This window comes from Melospiza georgiana, chromosome 22 (assembly GCF_028018845.1).
Source record: "Melospiza georgiana isolate bMelGeo1 chromosome 22, bMelGeo1.pri, whole genome shotgun sequence".
Lineage (NCBI taxonomy): Eukaryota > Metazoa > Chordata > Aves > Passeriformes > Passerellidae > Melospiza > Melospiza georgiana.
Window position 1 is genome coordinate 7,027,903 of NC_080451.1, and position 23,744 is coordinate 7,051,646.

General features: G+C 38.4%; 1 protein-coding gene across 1 annotated transcript; it reads left to right on the plus strand.

Moving 5' to 3' along the window:
- Positions 1–714: 714 nt before the first annotated feature.
- Positions 715–13,331, plus strand: PDPN (podoplanin). The gene is made up of 5 exons (XM_058039559.1): positions 715–784; positions 11,550–11,635; positions 12,063–12,156; positions 12,394–12,429; positions 13,216–13,331. Exons 1-5 carry the CDS (start codon positions 715–717, stop codon positions 13,329–13,331), a joined length of 402 nt encoding a protein of 133 aa, XP_057895542.1.
- The last annotated feature ends 10,413 nt before the right edge of the window (positions 13,332–23,744 follow it).

The window sequence follows — 23,744 nt, forward strand, 5'->3', positions numbered from 1 at the left end:
TGGCTCTCTGCAAGCCTGTGGGCAGAGAGAAGTGGTCGAGCACAGCCAGGATGTCACTTGAGGACACAAGCTGAGAGACACAGACACACAGGAAAATTCAGACAGTATTTACTACAGAATTAAATAGCCTGCCCTAAAAACTATTTCAGTGTCCCTAAATGCACATTCAGTACCACACTTGCTTAGATAAACATGGAGGCTCACCTTGAAATGAAAAAAAACATCAGTTCACTGCTAGAAATAACAAGAGAAGTGTCCTTAGTGTTGTTTCTTAAGGATGTTTTAAAGACAGTTTGCAGAAGGGAGGGAACAAACACCTAGCTTTGCCTAAATTCCTTTTCCCCCCTTGCTAAATAAAAGTCTTCTGAAAGCCACCACAGGTCCTGTAACTTTAAATCTGAGCTGAGATCATAACTTTGGTCCTGACCAAACAGCGTGGGGAGGGCGGGCCTGGCTGCTCATTGAGGACCACCTTAGGCTGCTCCCATCCCTTGGCTAAAGAAAACAACTCTGACTCCTCTCAGCTTTCTTTAACTGCTCAGTTATCATCTGAGAAAACCTCCCCTCCTCACGTTACAGCAGCTGAAGGAATATTTGGAATACCAAAGTATTTTTTTCGCAGTGATTTCTTTTTATCATCGCGATTCTCCAATAACCCAAATTTGGATCCGTCTGGTCTCAGGATTGGAAAGCGACCCTCTGAGCAGATCCAACATGTTTCTAAAAGTTCCATTCTTCATCCTGCTCCTCGGGAGCCTGCCTTTTGCAGCACTTGCTCAAGAAGGTAAGGGGAAAGTTTGCTTACAGTTATTCCCAGATATTTCCTGTAATTTAACAGTTTCTGCGCTCTCTCATGGGTTACAAAGTTACTCTGTTTGTAAAACTTTCTTTGTAATCCTTAAGCTGCAACAGGGCACTTACTACAGCTGTGATCGGGATAGAAGCAGCAAAAGTTTTCTATGGGCTGAGTTTGACTCCATTAGGAAAGAATTTTCTGTGTGTGAGCAGGGTAGGGAGAGGGGCAGGGGCAGGGGAGGCATTCCCTGCACTTGGAAATGCATTTGGAAATGAGACTTGGAAATGGCTCCAGTCTCACTGCAACACTCACAGCAGCCTCTGCAAGCCATAAATTATGGGTATAACTCTCTGAAAGTGACTTGTGAATCTGTTCATTCAGGAGTTTGACTTCTGTGCTTAGAGACATTTCAGACTTTTAGAATTTGAGGCTTATGCAGGGCTTTGCTGAGTCTAACTTAGCCATTATATATATATATATATATATATATATATATATATAAAATATTTATTTTATATTTATTTTTTAAATATATTATTTGATATTTATTTTGTATATATTTTATATACAAATAGATATATATAGCTATTTTATATATGTTATATATATAACATATATTATACGTACATTTTTATATTATTTATATATATATATATACACATATAAGTATTATATATATTTATATACATATAAATATAATATATCTCTTATATATGTGGCTCAATATATATACAAAGAGGGAAAATAAACCAGGAGGATTTTTTGCCAAAGACCAATTTGAAAAGCATTATGTACCAAAAAGATTAATTTCAGAAGATTAATTTTGAATTTTATAAGAAAGATACAATATATACTTTTAGGTAAAATAGACATTATTGTTAAAAATTCTTTCTACAGCTAACGGATTGGAGGCTGATTCGTTAACAGTAAATCAGAATTACCCTGATAAGTACTTGATTCCAGGAATGTCATTTTGAAACTGAGTTTTTCTGAGTAGAGTTTGACTCATGTGGGTGAACTGGCCAAGAGGCAGTATGGTTTGCAGCTGCCATGGCCATGGAGCACGTTCCAAGCAGCAGCTTCATACCAGTGCTCTGAAAACAGCAACTCTAAACTCAGCTCACTCTTCAAAAGCACAGATCTCCTCATCAGGCTTAGATCTGAACACCCAAACTGCAAAAATTACCTGACTTTGGCCTGATAACAATCAATGTCATCCTGCTGGGAAAATGGAGATATATTGACATACACTGTGTGTGGATGTTGACTTGAAACTTCTAGTGGTGTTCTGTATGTCACAATGTGAGGCTGAAATTTGGAGTTATGCTACAAAATTTCACAGAAAAACCAAAATCAACAGATATTAGGCAAGTCACAAAAGTCGTTTTCCAGGCTCACCCAGCCACTTTGTTCTTAAAAAGCATCTATATTAGGTATACCAAAATTTAAAACCATTAGAAATGAGGTAAAACCACCACTACTTTATAGAATTGCTTTAAGCAATCTAAGACACCAGAATTAAAAGGTTAAAAGGTCCTTTATCCTCAAGCTTTTGAGAAGTTTTTCAGCTTATTTTCTCTCAACTCTGAGATGAGTCCAGCAATGCTCAGGCTGAAACTCTACTAGTCATAAAAAATACAAGAATATTTCCTGCTTTAAGAATAAGAATATTACCTCTGCTTTATTACCTTTATTACAGTTTGCATTGAACTCCAGAGCTGGATCAATAATGTGATTTACAGTATGTGAGGTTTTCTGTGTCTGTTTAGGGTTTGTGACTTTTTCTTCACATGGAGCCAGTCATTTGGGACAACTTCCAAAGGATACAGCAGGAGAACAGACTCCAGATAAAATAAGCCTTGAGTATTTAGTGTCTATCACTGCTGTTTACTGATAATCATCAGCAATTACAAGTTAGAAGAGATGGGAAATGACAATGACAACTTCAGCAGTCTCTGCTGGGTGACAGGGAGATGGAGAGGGCTTGGTGGAGTGGCTTTATCCAGATCCATGAACCTCTGGGGAACACAGTTTTAGAGGAAAAAGGTTTCCATCTGACACCTCTTAACCTAAAAAAGGCCATAAATAACCTGCAGCTACCCTTTTCTTATGGCTGGGCACTCCAGGTTATGGACTGAGATGAAATCGAGAAAAGCAGCTTTGTGTCCAGCAGGAAGCACATTTCCAATTTCCAAAAGTATTGCTATTAGTATTATAATTGTTTTTATTATTATGTACATTTTGTCCCTTCTGATCTCATTCAGCATGCCAAAACTCAGGCAAATCCTCACACACAGAATCAGACAGACCAAAGGAGCTGAGATGGAAGTTGGCTTTTGATTCCAAATCTTTCCATGGTGCTGTATCATAGCAGGGAGGGAGATTACTCTGTTGGCTGTCACATAACATGAACAAAATTTAACATGATTGTTTAACAAGATACCACACGTCACCTGGGCTGTATCAACTGTCCATGTGCCTGATCTTACCTCAAGGCAAATATTAGATTTTATTTCCTTATGCAAGGCAGGTTTATGCAAGGTCATGTTACGTTTGGTTTGGACTGAAAGTAAGAACATGGGCAGGATAATTCAGATTAAAAGTGTTTATATCATAAGAAAGGAAATTGAAGTTTACAGTCAACTGTGAAAGACTAAAAAGCTTTCTGTTTTTCAAAATCATAACAAAGAGAATTGACAAAACCACAAGAAAAGATTGTTTCAATACAGTCCTGATTTACCCAAACCCTGTCACTATTGCAGTGGCAAAACTAAATAATAAAATCAGGCAACTCCAAAGCCTTTTGAAAATCCAACTCTGTAAATGCTGGTGGTAAAAGCAAATGGAATAGTCACATTTGACTCAAAAGGGACCCAGTTTTCTACTAAATAAGTGCTGCACAACCTTTCATCCTGCATGAAGAAAGAGGAGTACTCTTACACATGCCCCATATGCACCTTTTCACCATATGAATCTAACTCTACATGCCCAATACTCAAAATTATTATCACAGAAAGGAGAAAATCATCTTGCTCATCTCAGGTCTGCAAGTCTGAATTTTGCAGTATCTTTGTGGAAGACAGAAGAGAACAAATAAAATTCAATTTCTCCTCAGCTAGGCAAGGAAAAAAGTTACCTGATTTAAAAATTTAAAATTACCAGGGAGCTTTGCACATCTGTATTCTGACAGTTAGTTTTAGAATCTGTAACTTCACAAACAAAGAAAAGAGTCATATTTAAGGGCTTACAAGTGGACCTTTCATTAACTCAAACTGGAAACAGAGAGGCCAGATTCTCAGCTCCTGCAGTTCAGCAGTTTCTACTCAATCTGTGCATTTACCTCAGATCAAGGACTTGTAAATCATATAAAAAAAAAAAAAAACAGCAAAAAACCCCAAAGCAGCAAAGAGTCTGGAGAGCATTTAGGCAGATGATGAGGCAGTGCAGGAAGGTTTTCAGGCTGTGAGGCTCCAACAGGACCGTGTGGTGTTTCTCCATGTGTCACTTGAGGTGAGCCACACAAGGACCACAGAAATGCCCACTGTGGCTGGTGGCACGTTTGTTTTGTTGGTTTGTTTGCTTTTTGTCTGGATGTGGTCAGGGATTACAGGATGAGCCCAAATGCTGCCAGATCCTTCCTCCCAGATCCTCTCAAAGGGCCCCTCTGATCTGTGTGTGCCCAGACCATCCCCTCCATGGGGACTGATCCCACAGCAAAGCTCAGAGCTCTGCAGTGCACAGTTTGTTACACAGAGTTGCAGGAAAAGATGTGGCATTGGGGGTATAGGTATGCTGGGATGTGCTAAAGAGAAACAAATGAGGGAAAAAATAAGAGACAAATGCACCATTGATTTCCAACTCCCCATCTCAGAAGCTTGGCCAAAACCTCTCAAAGGACATGGAAGCTGATGCTGAGCACATTCTCATGTTGCTTTATGACTCCCTCATGTTTTTTCCATCCTTGTACTCGTTGATTACAAACACTGCAACATCCAGCATCAGAATAATCCTTAGTGAGGGCACAATTCAGCTCTTACACCAGCACCATTTTCAGGCAGCATGTACTGTGTTAGGACAGTTTGAGACACTACTAAATCTCTAATGGGGACACACACAACTCCAAACCCACTTGAAAATGTTTTTATGACTATGAAACCCATCCAAACATTAGTCTATTGTTAGTGGAATATAAAAGTCAGACTAAACACATTTGAAGGGAACATGCCTGCTGCATGGCAATATAAAGTGGGTAGTCAAAAATCACTGTGTGGACAGAATTAACTCCTAAAAGTTTCCAGTTCAGGGTCTGGCATGAGTATTCCAAACAAATGAGATGAGGAATCTGCAAAACATTCTGCTTGCAGATACAAAGGGTTAGTAATCTACAACAAGGCAGCTGTGAAAGGGCACACAGCTGCAGCCTCAGAGTCCATGGAAGGAAGTCATTTAGGGGAAAGATGAGTTTATTACTGTATTAGAGGTCATTTCTTAATTCCTTTCATTTGCTTTTATATATCCCAGTATTTGTAAGCAGATGTCTGCTTTGTGCTGCATATCTGCCCAGCTTGCTGATCCCTTCCACTAAGTTTTGTATTTTTTGTCTTGGCTGCAACTCTTCCTCCTAGCCAGCCATGCAGCAAAAGACTGAAAGTTCTGTGATTCTGCCACTTTACAGCAAGATACAAGAGGCATTTACACCTTGATCACAAGCCCAACCTTGTTATTCCATCCCTCACTGATCAGAGGAAACAATTACACAGTTATAAAATTGCAAACAGGGAAACAGGGTCACAAGGCAGCAAATCTCAATAAAAAAGTAATTTTATCCCATATTAATGGGATAACTCTGAGGTTAGTGTTCTTAGCAGACAAGAAAGCAGATGTTGACATAGCAACATTATTAAAAGCAAGAATTTGGAATACTCATCTGTAGCTCTGCAAGGAATATTTTAAAGGAAAGTCCTGTAATGGAGTTTGTAATTTCCTTCCTAATGCCCACAGCTCTGTGGCTGATTTCACTGTACATAGGACAAAGCTTAGGAAGTTTGCAGTTTTTCCTTTCCTGGTTTTGCTTTGTGACTCTGGTTGGAGATCATTGTACACACTTTAAGAGCAGTGGCTTCTCTGTATCTGCCCAGCTAAAGCACATTTTGGTTTGCCTTTCTGGCAGTGCAATATTGTAACATTGAGACATGTGAATTACTTGACGAGCAGCTGAGTGGTTCTTTGCCACTTTGGCACTGTTGATTTAAACTCTGGCTTTAAACCAGGTTTTTAAACCAGGACAGTTCCTTTGGCTGAGCCAGCCCCAGCAATAAAATCCCATCTGCAGCAGGGTGTGGTGAGCAAAGGAAATGTTTCTGACAGTTCAGCAAAGCATTGTCATCACATGCTACATGGAATACCTGACCAAAGTCAGTCATGCTCTAAATTAGGCTGAGCTAAATCCTTCCTTGTGCTTCATGACCATTTCCCCAACTGGCAGATCCTTTCCAGAGTTTCTGGTGTTCTCTCATCCAGCTTCCTTTGTTATATATAGCAGAGCTGTCAGTCTTTGTCTTAGGAAACTGCAGAAAGCACTTCAGGATTTACACAGTACATACTTTCTCCTCAACAACAGTCTAGACATTGAAATACACGCCAGGGGATTTTTAAGGACATGACAGATTACTCCAGCTTCCAGAAAGAATTAAGAGAGAAAGAAAATGCCAATGCTGTGGCCCCAAACAGGCCAAGGACACAGAGCTCTCTGGATATTGCAGATATGATTTTGCAGGAGCCCCAGGCACAAATGAGAATTTCAGTTCTCATTAACAAACTTCCCTACTTTTCTGAAGTTTGAAAATTGTAACTGTCCAAAGAGTCAAGCTGCAAAATTCAAACACCAGAATCGACTATATTATATTCTTCAAATCCTTGCATTTTCAAAGTGCAAAAAAATTTTGTATCTTGGATTTGGAAGTGTTGAATGATTTCACAACAAAAGAGACACCTGTATACTTAAAAAATCCAAAAGTATAAAAATAATGGAAAATTATTCTCAGACAAAATTAATCTAATGTTGGAGGTTTTGGACATGACTCTGGAATACACTGAAATTGAGGATGAAGCCAAATCACAGACAAAACTGCTTTTGAGAATTCCAGAGCTGCTGTATTTAAAATGCAGATCATATAATGCATTTTTGTTAAACCTCCACCACCATGAATAGAATTTTTCAATTAACTACAACAGAACCAATTCCAGTAATGAGATACTAAGACTCAGTTTGCTCACAATCAAATGAATGTCTCTAAGTGAAGAATACTTCTGCAGAAAGGGAATTCCCTTATCAGGAAGACTAGTTTGCTCACAATCAAATTAACTAACACTCAGTTTGCTCACAATCAAATGAAGGTCTGTAAGTGAAGAATACTTCTGCAGGAAGGGAATTCCTGTATCAGGACATAAATGCTGAATAAAATGCAGTCAAAACAGGAAGGCCAACACACTCATCCATACTCAGTCTTTCAAACAACGCCCCTTGGTCTGCACCAATTCCGGAAGCAGAAACTGAAAACCATCAGTCAGCTCCAGATGTTTGCTCTGTTACATCTCCAACAGAAAAGTGATGTGTCCCAAGTGATCCATCCTGCTAAACTCTCTGCTAGTTAATATTTTTAGCTGTTATGAATAACTGAAGCTGGGTTTTTTGGGGTTTTTGGTTTTCTTTTTTCATGTAGAAGCAGAGGGCAACGAGCAAAGGATTATTGCAGTTCTTGCTGGAGGGAATCCTTTAAGGTTTGCCATTTTTATCTCCTGGTCTCTTATCAGAAATGGAAACATTCTATTTTGAGGGCTTACTATTTCAAGGACTAAGCTAAAATACAGGCTTACAACTGCCTTTACCCACTAGGGTTTGGGTTTATTTTGGTTTATGCAAGGAAAGAAGCAAGGTCCTACAACATTTTTCATCTTCAGAAGTATCTTTGTTGGTTTTGGAGACACCTGAAAGAAATGCTAATGAACAACAGTTTTACAACTCCCTCTCCTTTCCAACACAACCACTGTGCTTTGAGAGCAGCTCTAAGAGGTTTCTGTAGTAAATTGTCACTCTGTGCATGCAAGTAGTGAGCTCAGCTTCCCCTAAAGTGGGTCATGGGATGCTGAAGCAAGGGAGGTTTTTCAAAGTAGTATTAAACTTTTAAAGACATCAAATTTTGTCCTGGTGTGAGAAGCTTCAGCCTGAGAGCAGCTGGGGCTTTGAACTGAGGGGCTCCCAGCTGGAACTTTGGCAGAAAGGGATGCAATGATTAATTCACATCTGCAGCAACATTTAGCTGCAAACAGAGGGGGCTCCTTGGAGACAGCCCAGCACTGTGAGGCAATGTTTTTATTTACAACCTCCTCTAAGATAATATTAAGAACACATGCAGAAGCACCACTCAGCCCTGAATCTTGCTACATTTGGCCCACATCAGATGAAATCCAGGAATGACACAGGCACACACCCCTTCAGTCCCATTTCCATCCCCTTTGGTGGCAGTGGTGCTGAGCCCTGTAGTGGGTACAGTGAAAGAATCTTAAAGTCCATTTTCATTTCAATATTTAATTTCATTATAACTTTCTCTGACAAAGAGCTGTCTAGCAGCCAGTGTTCCTTCCTACAAATAAAAATTGCCTCCCAGTCTTTCTCTGGGTAATAATTTGGTAGTGCCTAACCACCAGCCAGCCACCTCCTCTGTCAGTCTAAAATGAACCTGGAAATAGAATCCAGGGATTATTCTGCATCAGGTACAGAATTTCAGCTTGAACAGGGCTGGGACAAGACCTTCAGAGTGACAGAAACCAGATCAGATCAGTCTGAGCCTTGGGCAGTTCATAGGGAAGCCATATTCCAGTTTCCCTTTGCAATTAAGGAAAGGCAGCACTACCAAGGATGACCCAAATCTCAGGTGTGATGATTTATCTTCCAGAGGAATTTATTTTTCCCTACAGACTATCAAAGAAGATAAGGGCAAGTCTTCACTTTATTTAGGTGCCTTTATTAAGAACCTAAAATTAGGCAAGATTAATCTGGGCCACCTCCTTTTGTCAATCAGAGGGCAAAAGCACTGAAATAGGTTTTCTTGCCACTCATGGCCAAGAATCTGCGAAAAGCATCACATAAAGAAAAATTATTTTATGTTTCTTTGTGACATTCACTGATTTTCTTCACCTTTGCTGTGTGACATGCTTTCCTTTCCTGCCTTCACTCTCAGGCAATTTTCAGGGCTGAAAGCTGCTGCCATGCCAGGAGTATAAGCAGCTTCTCCCAATAAGCTGCTTGTTGTTAACATAAAAAATTTATTTCACCTTCTGCTGGGGGATTTTCCTCTAGTAATTGGTTTTCTCCATCAGTGCTTATTTTCAGCTAGCGAATAAAGGATGTTTCCTCAGTTCTGACTGGGATTACAAGGTAAACTGATCCATACACCTTTGTGCTGTGGAGTTTTATTGCTATTTCTTTGTTCACACTTAATATTTACATAGCTGTGATTGTACATCACAGTATTGCATTTTAAAGATATTTTTAATAAGCAAAAAATAAGGATTAAAAAATAGTGCTATACCTTAAATTGCACTGATATTAGAGTGTGTCTAAATATACAACAAACAGTCAGCCCACTTTATGCAACTTCAACAATACCTGGGGTATTTCAATCAGAAATGACCAAATTATTATTTTTAACATCTAATTTGGAATCTGATTTACTCTGTTCTAGACTTTCCATGGATTATAAGGTGATTTCTGGGAGACTGGCTTAATTAGCCACTATATTTGGCCTCATGTTGGCATAACATGAATGTAGTTTCTTCATCTATAACTGCCTAAAGTGCTACCTGCACACCCTTTGGCTCCTAAATAGGAGCTGCATCTGTATTCAGGCTTATTAGGACACAGAAATATAAAATTCTATTTACTTCAGTAAACATGGAATTAGACATCTAAGTTTAGTTCAGTGTTTGCTCTCTTAGAAATGGGACAAAGCTCTCAGTCTTTTATTGGTTGGGATGGATAAAAAATTTCTAGTTTGGTTCAGAAAATAGTTTTGGAAGCCAAGGAAAAATATTTTCAAGTTTTCAGTAGAATTCAAATGAGAGTTTGAAGAAAAACCAGGGGTTATTTTTCTCAATGGCAAATCATTCATCTTCTGCTTGAATAATTTTCTTTAAGATGCCAGTACATTTTTTTTCCTAATTTTAAAATTAAATATTGGCTTTTTTATTTGAAATAACATATTTATATGAAAAGGGGCAAGTAAAAATGAACAAAATTTAAACAGAACTCACAATTAAAGAAAAAAAATTCTGAGTAATATTTACACAGCTGATCAAGAGATTCTACCCTTTTATTAATTTCTGGCTGCTATCAAGCAAAATGCCCATCCTTTCTATTTCTTTCACAGAACAAAAGCTGTTTATTTGCCTCGATATCATTTATAAAACAAGTAGAGTGCATTTAGGAGTAGCAAAGTTTTCCATAAAAAGTATTTGGAATCAATCTAGCAATTCAGAAATTGTCCAATGCAGAGGAGATGAGAATGTTTTCAGAACACTAAATAAAAAGTGTCATTAGTAGAAAGTGTTGTGATTTAATAAAACAAAGAGGCTGCGAATATTTCTCATACCTAAGATATTTAAATGGTACAGAAATTTTCATTTTTAAAAGAACTGTCAAGAGCTGTCCTTCTTCTGATCTGGTTGCTTTGATAAATAGAGGATAGATGCAAAATTGGAGTCCAGGAAAGAAGTTTTCAGTGCTTTTTTTGCCCCAAGTTCTTGCTCAGGACATTTACTATTAGCTCTTTGCTTAAATTTCAGCACTGCTATCTGGAATTCACCAGGAATCACAAACTCCCAGGTGCTCTCACAGCACATTAACATCACACTCTGCCTGTCCCACGTTTATGAATCAGCACAAAATGGAATTTAATGATAGTTTGGTTTTCAGGTTTTCAGCACATTCTTGGTACTGCCAGTTATCTCCACACTGCCCTGCCTTTCCTGCTCTACCTTATTCCAGCTCATTTCCCCATTGATGAATTCTGGCTGTATTTATAAATTAACAGCACTGTATGGGCCAAAATCTAAATATCCATTTTATCAAAGAGCACAGATGAACTAGAAGTCTACAATTAAAAAAAAAATAAATAAACAACAAAAAACAACCCTTACATTGTTATCTAAAAATTCAAATTTTGGCAAATAAGGTTTGCACCTTCAGGAAAGCCTCAGGACTGATTTGTGTAGGAATATTTCCAAATTATAGCTGCACCCATAAGCATTGATAGCAGGTCTAAAAGAAAAATTGCAGCTGGGGCTGAGCTGAAAGATGGGAGAAAGCTTTTCCTATTTTAGAAAATGGAAGATGCTTGAAGGAATTTATCCCAATACAGAAGGTAATTCTTAGCTTGAAATCTGGAATCATCACATCCACTTTGGAGAAATTTTTTTAATAAAAAAGGAAATAATTTCTTGGACAAGATGTTAGTCACCAGTATGTTTCAAGGTTGTATCAGAGTTAAGTGATGGCTTCAGCTTTTTGTCCTACTGCTTTGGGCAAGAGTATAACAGAATTCAAGTTTATTCCAAATAATTTCCCATTCCCATGTGGGCAAGGGCAGGGAGACAGAACACCACACAGAGGTCATGTTTGATAAAGTTTGTTTCTCAGAGGAGCCAGAACTTTTACCAAGGAAAATTCTGACTAATTTTCTAAAATTTTATGCAGCAAGCTCAGTTCTAGAAGGAGAAGAAAGTGCAACAAGTGATTTCAGAGACAGAAATGACACAGAATTTGAAGAAGTACCAACAATTGTGAGTATATAATGCTAAATAAAAGATCCTTTATGCTGCCTTCTTATTCACTGCCACTTCCCACCTCTTCCAATTCAGTATCTTTTAAACAGTTTCAGTGAAACTAAACTTAAAAACTGCTTTACAAAAACCCACTCTAAAAAGGCAATTCTGCAAAATTCTGCAGCCTTCTACACCTTCTGCAGTCTTACCAAGAGATCTGATGTAGAAATCCTCTAACTGAGAAGACAAATCAGCTTATCCTGGTTTGTTTGGTCACTGTACTCAAGTCAAACATCAGAGGTGACAGCTAAACAAGCATCCACACCTGACCAAGAAATTTAAATGTTACTTTAAACATGTAGACTGAATGTACTGAGGGGGATTTTCCCTCTTTCCCCCCTTGTCATTGCCCACAAGATTACACAATGTAATAAATGTTTTGCAGTTTGGAGACCTGAAGACCACAGAAAGCAGCTTCATCCAGGAGAGAGAAATTGAAAATGCTACTGCTTATGAAGTTAACACAGAAAGTGTTGATGGTAAAAATCCCTTTCACTTCTATTTTTACACATCAAAGTTATGCTGCCATCTACTAAACAATATCTGGAAATCTCAAATACTCTCTCAAACTTTATTTGCTATTTTTTTTATCAAAAGAACAACCTCAAACCATTGTGACAAAGTGAACAAAAGTTTTCCTTGGATATAACCGTTCAAATTGGAAGGCAACACTGTGCAAAGCAGAGGGAGTAATTATTGTTTTTCTGTCTTTACAGGTGAACGGAGTGGGGAAACAGAGAAAACTGATGAAGGTATTAAAGGCAAGATTTGCTTATAAAGACAATGGAGAAATGTTACTGTCAGGCAATTCCCCTTCCAGCAGCCCTTCCTGTGCCCATGCCATCAAATAAAAGTTTCAGGAGAGGCACAGCTGCTCCCTAAACTGCTTTCCCTGGTTCACTTGCTCACTGTCTCCATTTCCACATCCCTATGGAGCCCTCCAGCCCAAAAGCATGGCTCCAGGCTGTGGCATTCACATTCTCTAAAAAAATCCCTTTGCCCAGGATTTTTCTCCTGGGAAACTGAGAAGCTTCAGAGAAAAAGGAAAACAATAATTATCTGATTTGCTTCTCCTGTGTTTTGCTCCTTTGGAATGTGGTTGGGATTGTTTACCCAGAGGTGATTGTTTCATTGCATTCTGCTGTGAGTTGTTTTCACTCTTTGGCCAATCAGGGCCAAGCTGTGTCAGGACTCTGGAAAGAGTCAGGAGTTTTCATTATTATCTTTTTAGCATTCTGTAAATATCCTTTCTGTATTCTTTAGTATAGTTTAGTATAGTATTCTTTAATATAATATAGTACCATAAGGCAATAAATTAGCCTTCTGAGAACATGGAGTCAGATCCATCATTCCTTCCATTTTCTGGGAGGAACACAATACAATACCAGGCTGCAGAACATCCAAACCTACTTTAGAATTCACAAGTAACAAATCTCCCCAAGGAGTGGGATGCAGTAGAACAGCACCAGGTCTATCAGTAGCCTCTTATCAATGGTCTCCATGAGATACATACTAACATTCCCAATTTCTTCTTGCAGGTGGTCTAGGGACAATTGCACTGCTTGGAATAATTATTGGAATCATTGTTGGTGTTGGAATCCTTGCAGGAATAATAATTGCTGTTGTGAGGAAGATGTCAGGCAGGTACTCGTAAGTAAATTGCTCATCAGGATTTTTCTTCAACATCTTCCTCTGAGCAGGGTCACAGGAACCACTTGGGACATTTTGACGGTCTCTATTTTGACAAAAACGACCTATTTTCCTGGTTTACAGTGCTAGACAGACTCAGCAAGAGCTACCATGGTGTCTTCATGCTCTCATGAGCTTCAGAAGAACTTCCCAGACAGTGTGCACATACTATTATAATATCAGGTGCTTGGGGCTAGGATTACTCTGGGGAACAGGAACAAAGTCATTCACTAGGGACCACAACAGGTTCCAGAAGTAGTGGATAATATGTGAACATTGGGTGTCACCATCACATTCTCTGGAAAAATTCCTTTGCCAGGATTTCTCTCCTGAAAAACTGAGAAGCCTCAGAGAAAAAGGAAAACAATAATTATCTCAGTTGCTTCTCCTGTGTTTTGCTGCTTTGGAATGTGGCTTGGAGATTGTTTACCCACAGGTGATTGTTTCATTGGTTTCATGTGAGTTATTTTGACTTAATGACCAGTCATGGTCAGGCTGTGTCAGGACCCTGGAAAGAGTCACAAGTTTTCATTATTATCTTTTTAGCCTTCTGTAAGTATCCTTTCTCTATTCTTTAGTATAGTTTAGTATTCTTTAATATAATATAGACCATAAAGTAATAAATAAACCTTCTGAGAACATGGAGTCAGATTCATCATTCCTTTCAAAACCAGAGGTCTCAGAAAATATCTGACATTGGGGAGTGATCTCTACCTTATTTTTGGTGACACAAAAATCTAAAGAGTTTTACAAACTCTGAAAGTAAGAAAACCCCAGGAAACTGAGCAGATACTGAGCACCAGGAGAAAGCCAAAAAGGAACTAGGAAGAGAAATAAAGAGGTGATAGGAAAGGCAAAGAGAAGGAGGAAAAAAAACTATCATGTGACTTACATTTGGGTAATGATGAACAATAAAATGTCTGATTTTTATTTTCCAGGCCCTAAACACAGTTGAAACAAGCAACAATGCCATTCCCTGCTGGAAAATACAAGTGCTTCTTATTTCATACAAACTAAAGACAATTCCTGTATTTGTGTGAGAAGATGATCCATGGAAAATATAGTCAAAGGATTTCAGATCTATGGGGATACCACACAATTCTAAGGACCACCCTCACACCCCCCCTTCCACAGAGCATGGAATATTTCATAGGATTTTTTATTAACCAGAATTTTACTAGAAGAAAAAGATATTACAGTAAAAACACCCTGCAGCAAAGAGATGTACATCTGAAATGTGATTTGCAGGTATTATATGCTTGGGTTTTAAATGTTACCAAAGATTATTTCACATTACATTATATGTATTCTTTTAAAACAAAAGGTGGTTTTGCCTGGTTAAGTGCAACAAAAAAGTGGTTTTGCCTGGTTAAGTGCTCCTTAACTTGTTTATTTACCACATGATGTATCAAAAAGGAGAAATTAGCTTCAGTGAGAACCAGTTATTTACAAATTAGGAAAATACTGGATATTGGAAGCTAATATCTTTCTACTGCTGATACAGATTTTCTGCTCTTGATATTTATGTTATTTTGTGGCAAAATATGGTAGGTCTGGCTGGAACTGATCTACCAACTGAGAGCTTGCTTGTCTGACTATGGCATCAGGAATTTCCTGCCCTCTCTTGTTGCAGAGACATGCAGGAATTGAAATACACATCCTGAATTAAGGGGTGCTTGGAAAATACCCAGTTTTGATGGGTCACTTTAGAGCTGACGTGTAGAAGCTTTTGAATTAGCATACACTGTGTTTTCTCATTATGCCTGTCCCATTTTCTAACTGTACAGCTGATTTGTTTGACAACATGAGCAACACCAGGTCAGAACGTGGCACTGAGGTGTGATGCAGCTTTTCTGGGGCATATTTAGAGCAGCACAACCTGGATATACAGAGCTCAGAGCAAAGGCTTTGCATGTCAAGTGACTGCAGCGCATCAGGTTTCCTAAATGCTACAACACTTCAGTGTTTGGTGTAAAAATCATGAGAATCAACATCATCATCCATTGCTAAATTTGTTAGATTATCTGTGTTTGCTTTTCTGTTTTTTTCATGTGCCTTGAACTATCATATCAATACAAGCTTTGGAAATAAAAATCATAATATAAACTGTATTATTTTACAATAATTGTTCTTGTTTCCTTAAAAAAAAAAAAAAAACAGTAAAATGTCTTACTGTTCTTTCAATTTTCCTGACTTGTTTTGCTACTTGTCTTATCAATGTAATGTCTACAAACAACTCATTTGACATTGATAAATGAAATTATAATTGAAAAGTAAACATGTGAGAGGAAACTAATTCAGAAGTCTGTAGTTAGTTCTGGAGCTGATTGATGAGACCCTCAGTCTGTGACCAAGGAGTAAGCTTAATATTTATCATTGTGTAAATTGATAAATAAGCAGCAAAATTCCAGTTTTTTCTTCTTGCAGCAAAAGAATATTAATTCTGTTAGCCCCAGTTTAACATTTTCTAATCTGTGCTGGGAAATACCCCATAAGGTGCTCTGATGCCTGCTCAAATGTGTGGCATATGCAATTATGAATTATTCACCCACTGAAGGGAATGCACAGATGTCACCAGTTTCTTCTGCCTCAGCTCACTCACTGCTAATTTGCAAGAATCAAAATGAGGAAACCTTTCTTATGCCACCAATAGTAACAAGCCCCCCATTTGAAAAATGTATGGCAGAAAACATTTCTGGGCAGTTCTGAGTTTTCATGGGCAGAACAATTGAACAGGCAGTATTCTGCTCAAGGACACTGTGCTTTGTTCCTGCTCCAGAAGCCATTTTAACTTCATATTACAACTACTTAATTTTTCTGGTTTTATCTGTGCCTTTATAGCCCACCCCTTTGTTCAAGGCAAGTTTTTAAATCTTAGGTTTAAAAAGTCAATCCTTGACCAAATGGCCCACACTCTACTGAAATATTTAGGGGGGGTTTCCAGCACTGGAGACTCAGTAGTAAATACTGTGGTGTATTAAATCTGACAACAAAAACATGAAGAAAATTTCCTTCTGATTATCAACTGGAGCCCAGGATACTCAGTTATGGCTAAAGAAAGCCCTAAAGGATTCTAAAGAAACAGAAGATATCTCTTACTTTGAAAATCCAACAGCTGCTGCTGCACTGATACATTCAATATTCTGATGATTCATACACCTTGCTGCCCAGAAATCTCAAGTGCAGAACATTCCAGTCAGCTTCCAGCAAACCTCAAGAAACAATGGAAAATTCATTAAAATCTTGCACATTTGTTACATATCTATGTGTTACTGAATCCTTAGTTTAATTAATCTGTAATTTCATGATACAAATGTTTTGGAAATGCAGACTAAAGATGCACAGAGGTTTTTATTTCACAATAATCTATTGCAGAATTCTGTTTCTGAGCTGTCACATTATGCAATTTCCTGTTACTAGTTCAGGACCTCAAAGGTGGGTTGAACACAAACTATGTGGTTTTTTGGTAGAATTTCTGTGGAAGATGGGACCTTTTGTGCTTTGTGAGAAGTCACCCAGCACATTGTCCCAGGACAAATCCTTCTGTGAGCTGAAAAATGAGTGATCAGTACAACCAAGGCCAAGGTCAGGAGATTTCCTATGCATGAAGGAAACAACAGCTCCATGCTTTCACCAGCTGGCCAAGCTTGACTTTTATTCACAGGGAACAACACTCAATAAATCAACACTTGCTTTTAACTTCAAGCCCTCACTCCTGATCATATTCATTCCTTTAGAGTTAGTAACAATAATGTTCCCTTTTGCAGCTTGGCTTTGAGTCATGAATGTGGCTCCCCCGAACAGACAAGCAGGCACCAGGCTTCCTGTGAGAATGCCAGATGTCACTAAAAAATATCATAAACAGAGTTGTCCCCTTGCATTTGTGTCTGTGGGGAAGATACACAGCAGTAGGAACTATGAAAGCAGTGACTTGATACATCAATATTTATAATAGTTCTGGACATCAATACAGCAATTCTTACAAGAGTTCATTTGAGGCATGCTTTTCCTGTCAGAACAGAAAATGTCAGAAGAATTAATTCAATAAAATCAGCAGTAAAAATGTGTGCACCAGAAGAATTATGGAGATTGACTTACTCCTATAAATTAATTATAGGAGTGGTTAATTTATAATTAAATATCAATTAAAACATGCAGCAATTGCTTATTATTTTAGGAGCATTGCAGTATGCCGTTACAATTATCTTAACCACATCTGATTTTATGAAAGAGTAAGGACAGCCTGCACATTAACACCTCTGAAAAGAGTTCAAACTCAACAGCACAGATGCATTGTTCACAGGCAGATGGCAAACACTGCCAGATGAAGTGGCTTGCCAAAGGTTATAACACAGGTAAGAGAAAAGTCACCAACCCAGGAAACTTTAAACATTAAAACATTAGTCCTGTCACAGCTCCATATTAGTTCCCATGAAGCTCCATTACATTTTACAGTAAAACCCCTTAATGTGCTTTTCTATAAGGCAGGAACAAAGAATACAGAGCAAAAAAGCCCCTCACTGAATCTCCAGGAGCACTCAGGTCAGGAGTGTGCTTGGGCTGCTTTTAATGAGGAACAATCTAAAATAAATTAATTAATTAAATAATTAATTAATTTCTCTGGCACCAGCTGAAGTTCTGCAGTGTTGATGCTGCTGAACTGCTTTTAATGAGGAACAATCTAAAATTAATTAATTCATTAATTTCTCTGGCACCAGCTGAAGTTCTGCAGAGTGGATGCTGCTGAACTGCTTTTAATGAGGAACAGTCTAAAATTAATTAATTAATTAATTTCTCTGGCTCCAGCTGAAATTCTGCAGTGTTGATGCTGCTGAACCACCCTAAAGCTTAAGAAGACATTGTTACACCTATTTGTACTCACCTACTTCACCAGCTGAAATATCAGATTGGCCATACCCATCCTTCTGCAGGCAGTTTTTTTAAACTAAAGGATTAATCATACTGAAATCCCCATTTTTTGTTTGACAACTCCTGATGGACGCAGGAGGTAACAGGGGATCTGTAACTTGACACCAGGTGCCATAATGAGAAGGCTGAATTAATGCTTTGTACACTTTTCCCAGCTGCAGCATGGAGGTATTTATGGATAAATAAACTGAGCATCACACTGGCCATGTGTCTTTGTCCAGGCCTTGTGGATTTAGGCACCAGACCAAACCCACAGCTCCCCCTGCTCTGCAACAAACAGTTGGGCTGCAACACAAAGATCCCCATTCAATCATGGGGCTTGTTCAGCTCTCTCAGGCTTGAGAAGTCAGATTTTCAGACTCTGGTAAATGCTTAACTGGCAAATGTCTTAGCAGGCAAAGGAGTGCTGCCCATTCCATGCGTTTTTAAAGCTGTGCTCTGTCTGCAGAAGGTAGCTGGCAAGGGTGAGTGATTATTGAGAGTTCAGAACCAAAACCAAAGAGTGACATGCACAAAAAAAGAGGAAAATGGAAGGAGAAGGGAAAGTTGAGAACTGCAACACTTTGTCTTCACTAAAATTTGATTTTTTTTCACATTTCCAGCTTGAGATAAAATTGGACTTGCCAATAGACTTGCCAGCCTGTGAGGCTACTTCAGATGTTAATCCTCATCAGTACTCAGATAAACTTGCATCAGGGGAAAAAAAAATCTTAAAAATGTTACAACCTTATTTTCTGATAGGAAAGGCAGTGAGGGTGATGCTGATGGAACACAGCAACAAGTCCAGTAACAGCCATGGAAAAAAGCTGGGTTGTGAAGGGGAAGTTGGTCCTATTGAAGCAGAATCTGTCTATTACTCAGAGGACCCCAGAGCTTCTTTCTCCCATGTAGAACTGGAAGCAATCAGTGTTCTAGGACATGGATTTCTTTGTACTACACAAGCCCTTTAAGTAATTTTCCTTACAATTACTGGTAATAACTTGAAGGCAATACTGACCAGGAACTGAGTTAAGTCATTGTCTACAAGTGGATGAACCTAAATCCTTATTAAAATATTCCCTTCTTCCCTCCTGAATGACCAAACATTTTCTAACAAGATGATTTCAAATATACTGATATTTGTCTTAGGAAATTAGTAGTGGATGTCTCATTTGAGCTGGGAAGCAGCTCCATTTCCTGCCTTTATGAACCATGTTATCCTCAAATAACACATTCCTTTGAGTCCTGTGGTTACTTTGCCTCATGACATTTGATTCATCCTAGGCAGGAAACAGGGAAGGAATTAGCAGGTTCAGCAGGTGTGCTCAAGGGAAAAGAGATAGGAATGTCAGCTCTTCCTCATTTCCTATCCACCACAGGAATAAACCCCACAGGAGTTGAATAAGCAGCAATAACTGAGCACAGTGGAGGACATTCCAGCTTCTTTCTTGAAGGAATGTTCTCTCCTGTACATCAGGCACTGAGGCAATTTACTGAGAAATAAGAGAGTTGTTTTCCTGCCTATACCCCTACAAACTGTATAAACAAGGAAAACTGAGAAAAGTCCACTTCTCATCACTTAGACAGGTCTTTACATACAGGTGGTACAAGAGATTTTGACCTAAAAGCCAGCCCTTAAAGGCAAGTTGTATATAAAAAGCACAGCTCACTTTTACAGTAGAGGAAAGGCTGCCTGTTATAAAGTAGTGGAAGAATTTATTGATTTAAGTTGCTGTTCAAAGTTTCCTCTGTGATCCAGACCTGGTCTTAGCCTGAGGAAACTATTCCTGGAACTAAGATCTGAGTCTTTGTAATAGAGAAAATATTATTATAATGTCAGCATACATTACTGCTAATCACCTCTCACAGGGAGGCAAAGCCTGTCACCTCTTCATTTAAACCTGGAAGGGCTGAAGTTAAAAAATGTTTAACTCATAACTATGAAGCTTCTCCTTAAAAATAATTTTCCTGATGAATTCTTCTAGTTCATTTTGTCATGATCAATGCTTAACTTACTAACACAACAAGCATGCTTGATTGAGGGGAAAGTAGCAATAGAATTACTGAGAAGGTAAACCAGGCTTGCTTTTCATGCAGAAAAGTGAGCAAGAGCCAGAAGAGTGACTTCAGGTTTCATGAAGGAATGAACCTTCAGGTTTCACCCCTGACAAAAAACAATGAGTAAATAAATGCATGAGCAGAATAAAATGAAAGACTCCTCTCTGCAGGCTGATGTAGATGCAGGATAGCTGCACACTCAGTGAGCTGTACCTGAGCCCCAGCTAGTGGTGGAAATCACAGATGGCATTTTTACAGCAAAGATGAGCATGTTCACAACAGAAAAGCTTCAGTTTCCTATGTATTGCCTCCTACTCATCAAGCCTAGTTTCATTTTTAAAATGCTTTCAGCAAAACAAAAGCTACATATTGGTTACTCATGGTTTGCCTACACCATCTACACAGATCCTCAGTGGTTCTGCTTGATCCAGCTGCTGGAAGTTGGAAGAAGGAGTGCAAGCAATGAGATGCTTTCTCCTTTCTCAGTGATATTTTCATCCTCTGAGCCAGTCTGTCACTACACAACCAGTAGGCAGCACAACCAAGAGCTGAAAACGAGTTTTACATGTTCTTCCTTCCATGGAGTATTGCCAACATATTCTCTTAATAAGTATTTCTTGATTAAATAAGTTTAAGTGATTAATTCAGCTAACAAATTTGTGTTCATCAATTTTCTGGACCCAATATTGTAGTGTTCAAATCAGTTTATAGAGACAGTCCTAAAATATCTTCTCTAGTTTGCAATGGAGATTATCCAGTATCATTGATGAATTTATGTTTTAGTGAACTTTAGCCATAAAGATGACACTGTTGGTGTATTTGTACAGATGAATTTTAGCCAGTTATTGTGAGTAGTATGCAGGAAATGGCTGCTAAATCCATCTTAGTACAACTGCCCCATCCCTGGAAGTGCCCAAGGCCAGGCTGGACAGGGTTGGAACAACCTAACTGGAAAATCCTTAAAATCCAACCCATTCTATCAAGTCCTACAGAACTTACCTGCTGGACTGAAGATCTCAGCAGTTGTCACGTTCTGGAGAGAGCAATGATGAGTTTTGGAGAGGAGTCATCTCTGGTAGAAACAGGGATCCCAACCTGTGATCAAGAGGGAATGAATCAACATAACTGACTTAATTAACACCCCTCTCCTGTCCCTGAGATATCCTGGTCACCCTTTGCTAAAGTCAGTCAAATGGGAGGTGTGGAAAAGTTGTGTGTAAATCCCTCTGGAGCAGGATATAGAACCCAAATGTGTAAGATTACCCAGCTATGAGCTATGATCAGTTCCATAAAGTGCTCCTGAAAAGGAACTCCTCCATAGCTGTAGGAAAAGCAGCACTTGTGGGGCAGCAGGTGAGGAACTTTTGTACAACATAACAGATGAGTGACAACAAAGACAACAGTGACAATCCATGAGACGCTGGAGTCGTGTGAAAGCTTGGACATTGCTTTAAACTGTGAAAAATTAGATTTTTGTGACAAAACTTGCTACTGGTGCAGGCTGTAGAAAGCAGAAATGAGGACTGTGAAGGACCTTGAGGTCAGAAGGGCTCACCTAAATGAGAAGGAAGGGAAAGGAGCAGGAATATTTAATGCTTGGGTCTTTAGAGTCCCATTCCCCAGGACATTTTGAGAACAGCTTCCCAAAATATCTTAGCAGTTCATTTAATTCTTTATTTTCCAAAATGACACTTGCAGAAAATGATGGTGATATTGCCTAAATTCTGAGCTATTAATAAGCAGTGAGCCAAGCAGTTCAGTCTTTCCCAGAGCCATAACATGCAGCACATTGTCTTCTATGTTTATAAGGAAAAATCAGAATAGCACAGAAAGTTATGATAAAAGAGACCTTGTCCCATTTAACAAGAGAAAAACTGGCCATACTGGTATCACTGGAGTCCATCTACTTTCAAGGCAGTTTTAGAACTTCTGATTAAAAAAAATCTTTTCTAGAAATGGTTTTTCCTGCCATGGCTCACTGAGATTTTCACACACAAGAAGAAAATTGTAATTAACTAACCCATAAGTCGTCTTTTCAGTCACCCTGAATAAATTCATTCAGAGGACCAAGATTTACAAAAATGTTTTTGCTGGTATTTGTCTCTCCTATGTGTTTACACACCTCCAAATAACCAGAAAAGCTTATTCATCATTTTAGGGAGCAATACAGCAGAAATATTGATGTTTTCAAAATATAAAAAAATAGGGGTTCAGAACCTTAATCAAATGAAGATTTGTAGGCTTCTCTGACAACTGAAAGTGTAAATTGAAAGTGCAGATCCCCTGGAACACCACCAGATGGTAGATATTCTCAGTATAAATGTGGGAAAATAAGGATGACTTCTACATACAGTTAGAGAAAAGTTATAATTTCTGTTATTTGTGATAGTTTTGGGAAATCTTCTACTTAACCTTGAAGGTAGAAAGATTCATATTCCAGCTAGTTGGATAGGTAATTTGTTCTAAGTTTTAACTTTTCTGTTACAGGTATAGGGCTCTAACCTGTTAAATGGGAATCTTGATTTTTTTCTTAAAATAACCTCCAAACTTACACAGGTGTAACTAGTCTAGCTTACTTATAAAATTAAATGTTAATACAGCTAAATGAGAATTAATTTAGTCTAATAAGTCAAAGCAGTTTAAACCTATTTGAGGTTTTTTTACTACTAAAATTAGAGGCTTCAAAACAGAAGACTCTAATGGTGTACCTACAAAATATTTTGTAATATAAATGCATCCCGAGTGTTCCAGGTGGAAAAATCACTGTGTTCTGTTATTTTTCAGTCTGCTGTTGCTTGCCAAACCTAAAGATCACTGCAGAGATGTTCAAATTCCCTGGCAGTGTGTGTGTCTTCCAGATGTATGAAAGGTTAAGTTGGTAGCTATTTCTTGGTAATATGGTTTTTAAAAAGCTGTGTTTTGATAAGAGTGGGCAGAGAGGTGATTTTCTTGGTTACTTGCTGAGGAAATCCAGCTTCCAGCTTTATGGAATGGGATTTTTCTGTCCTGATGCTATTTGAGTACTTTTTGTGCCCAGCCTTACTGGCAGATGTACTCATTGATGTATATCATCAAATAAATGTAAAACATTTCTGAACTTCCTCTTCTCTGTAACTGTATTAATGTCCTATGGATTTAAATCGGGGATTTTCCTCTGAGAAAATGGCAAATTCTTAACAATTCCGGGTAAAATACAGTTCTAGCCTGGGAGGAATACATCTTTGACTGCATTATGAATAGAACATTCAGGAGAGAGAGAAATTAAGGGCAGACACACTGTTATACCCTGCAGTACAAATACAGACATCTCCCAGCAGGTGATTATGGAGGGGTTTTCTCCTCCCAGGAACTTCCTCAGAAATAGCAGAGAAAAAAACCTTGGTTTAAATGGAAGAGTACAATGTATGTGCAG

Excerpts from the sequence above, each read along its gene's own strand:
- PDPN (XM_058039559.1), top strand. The coding sequence starts at position 715 with ATGTTTCTAAAAGTTCCATTCTTCATCCTGCTCCTCGGGAGCCTGCCT. Across the intron at positions 11,636-12,062 it reads TTGAAGAAGTACCAACAATT|TTTGGAGACCTGAAGACCAC; the intron begins GTGAGTATATAA and ends AATGTTTTGCAG. Across the intron at positions 12,430-13,215 it reads AACAGAGAAAACTGATGAAG|GTGGTCTAGGGACAATTGCA; the intron begins GTATTAAAGGCA and ends TTCTTCTTGCAG.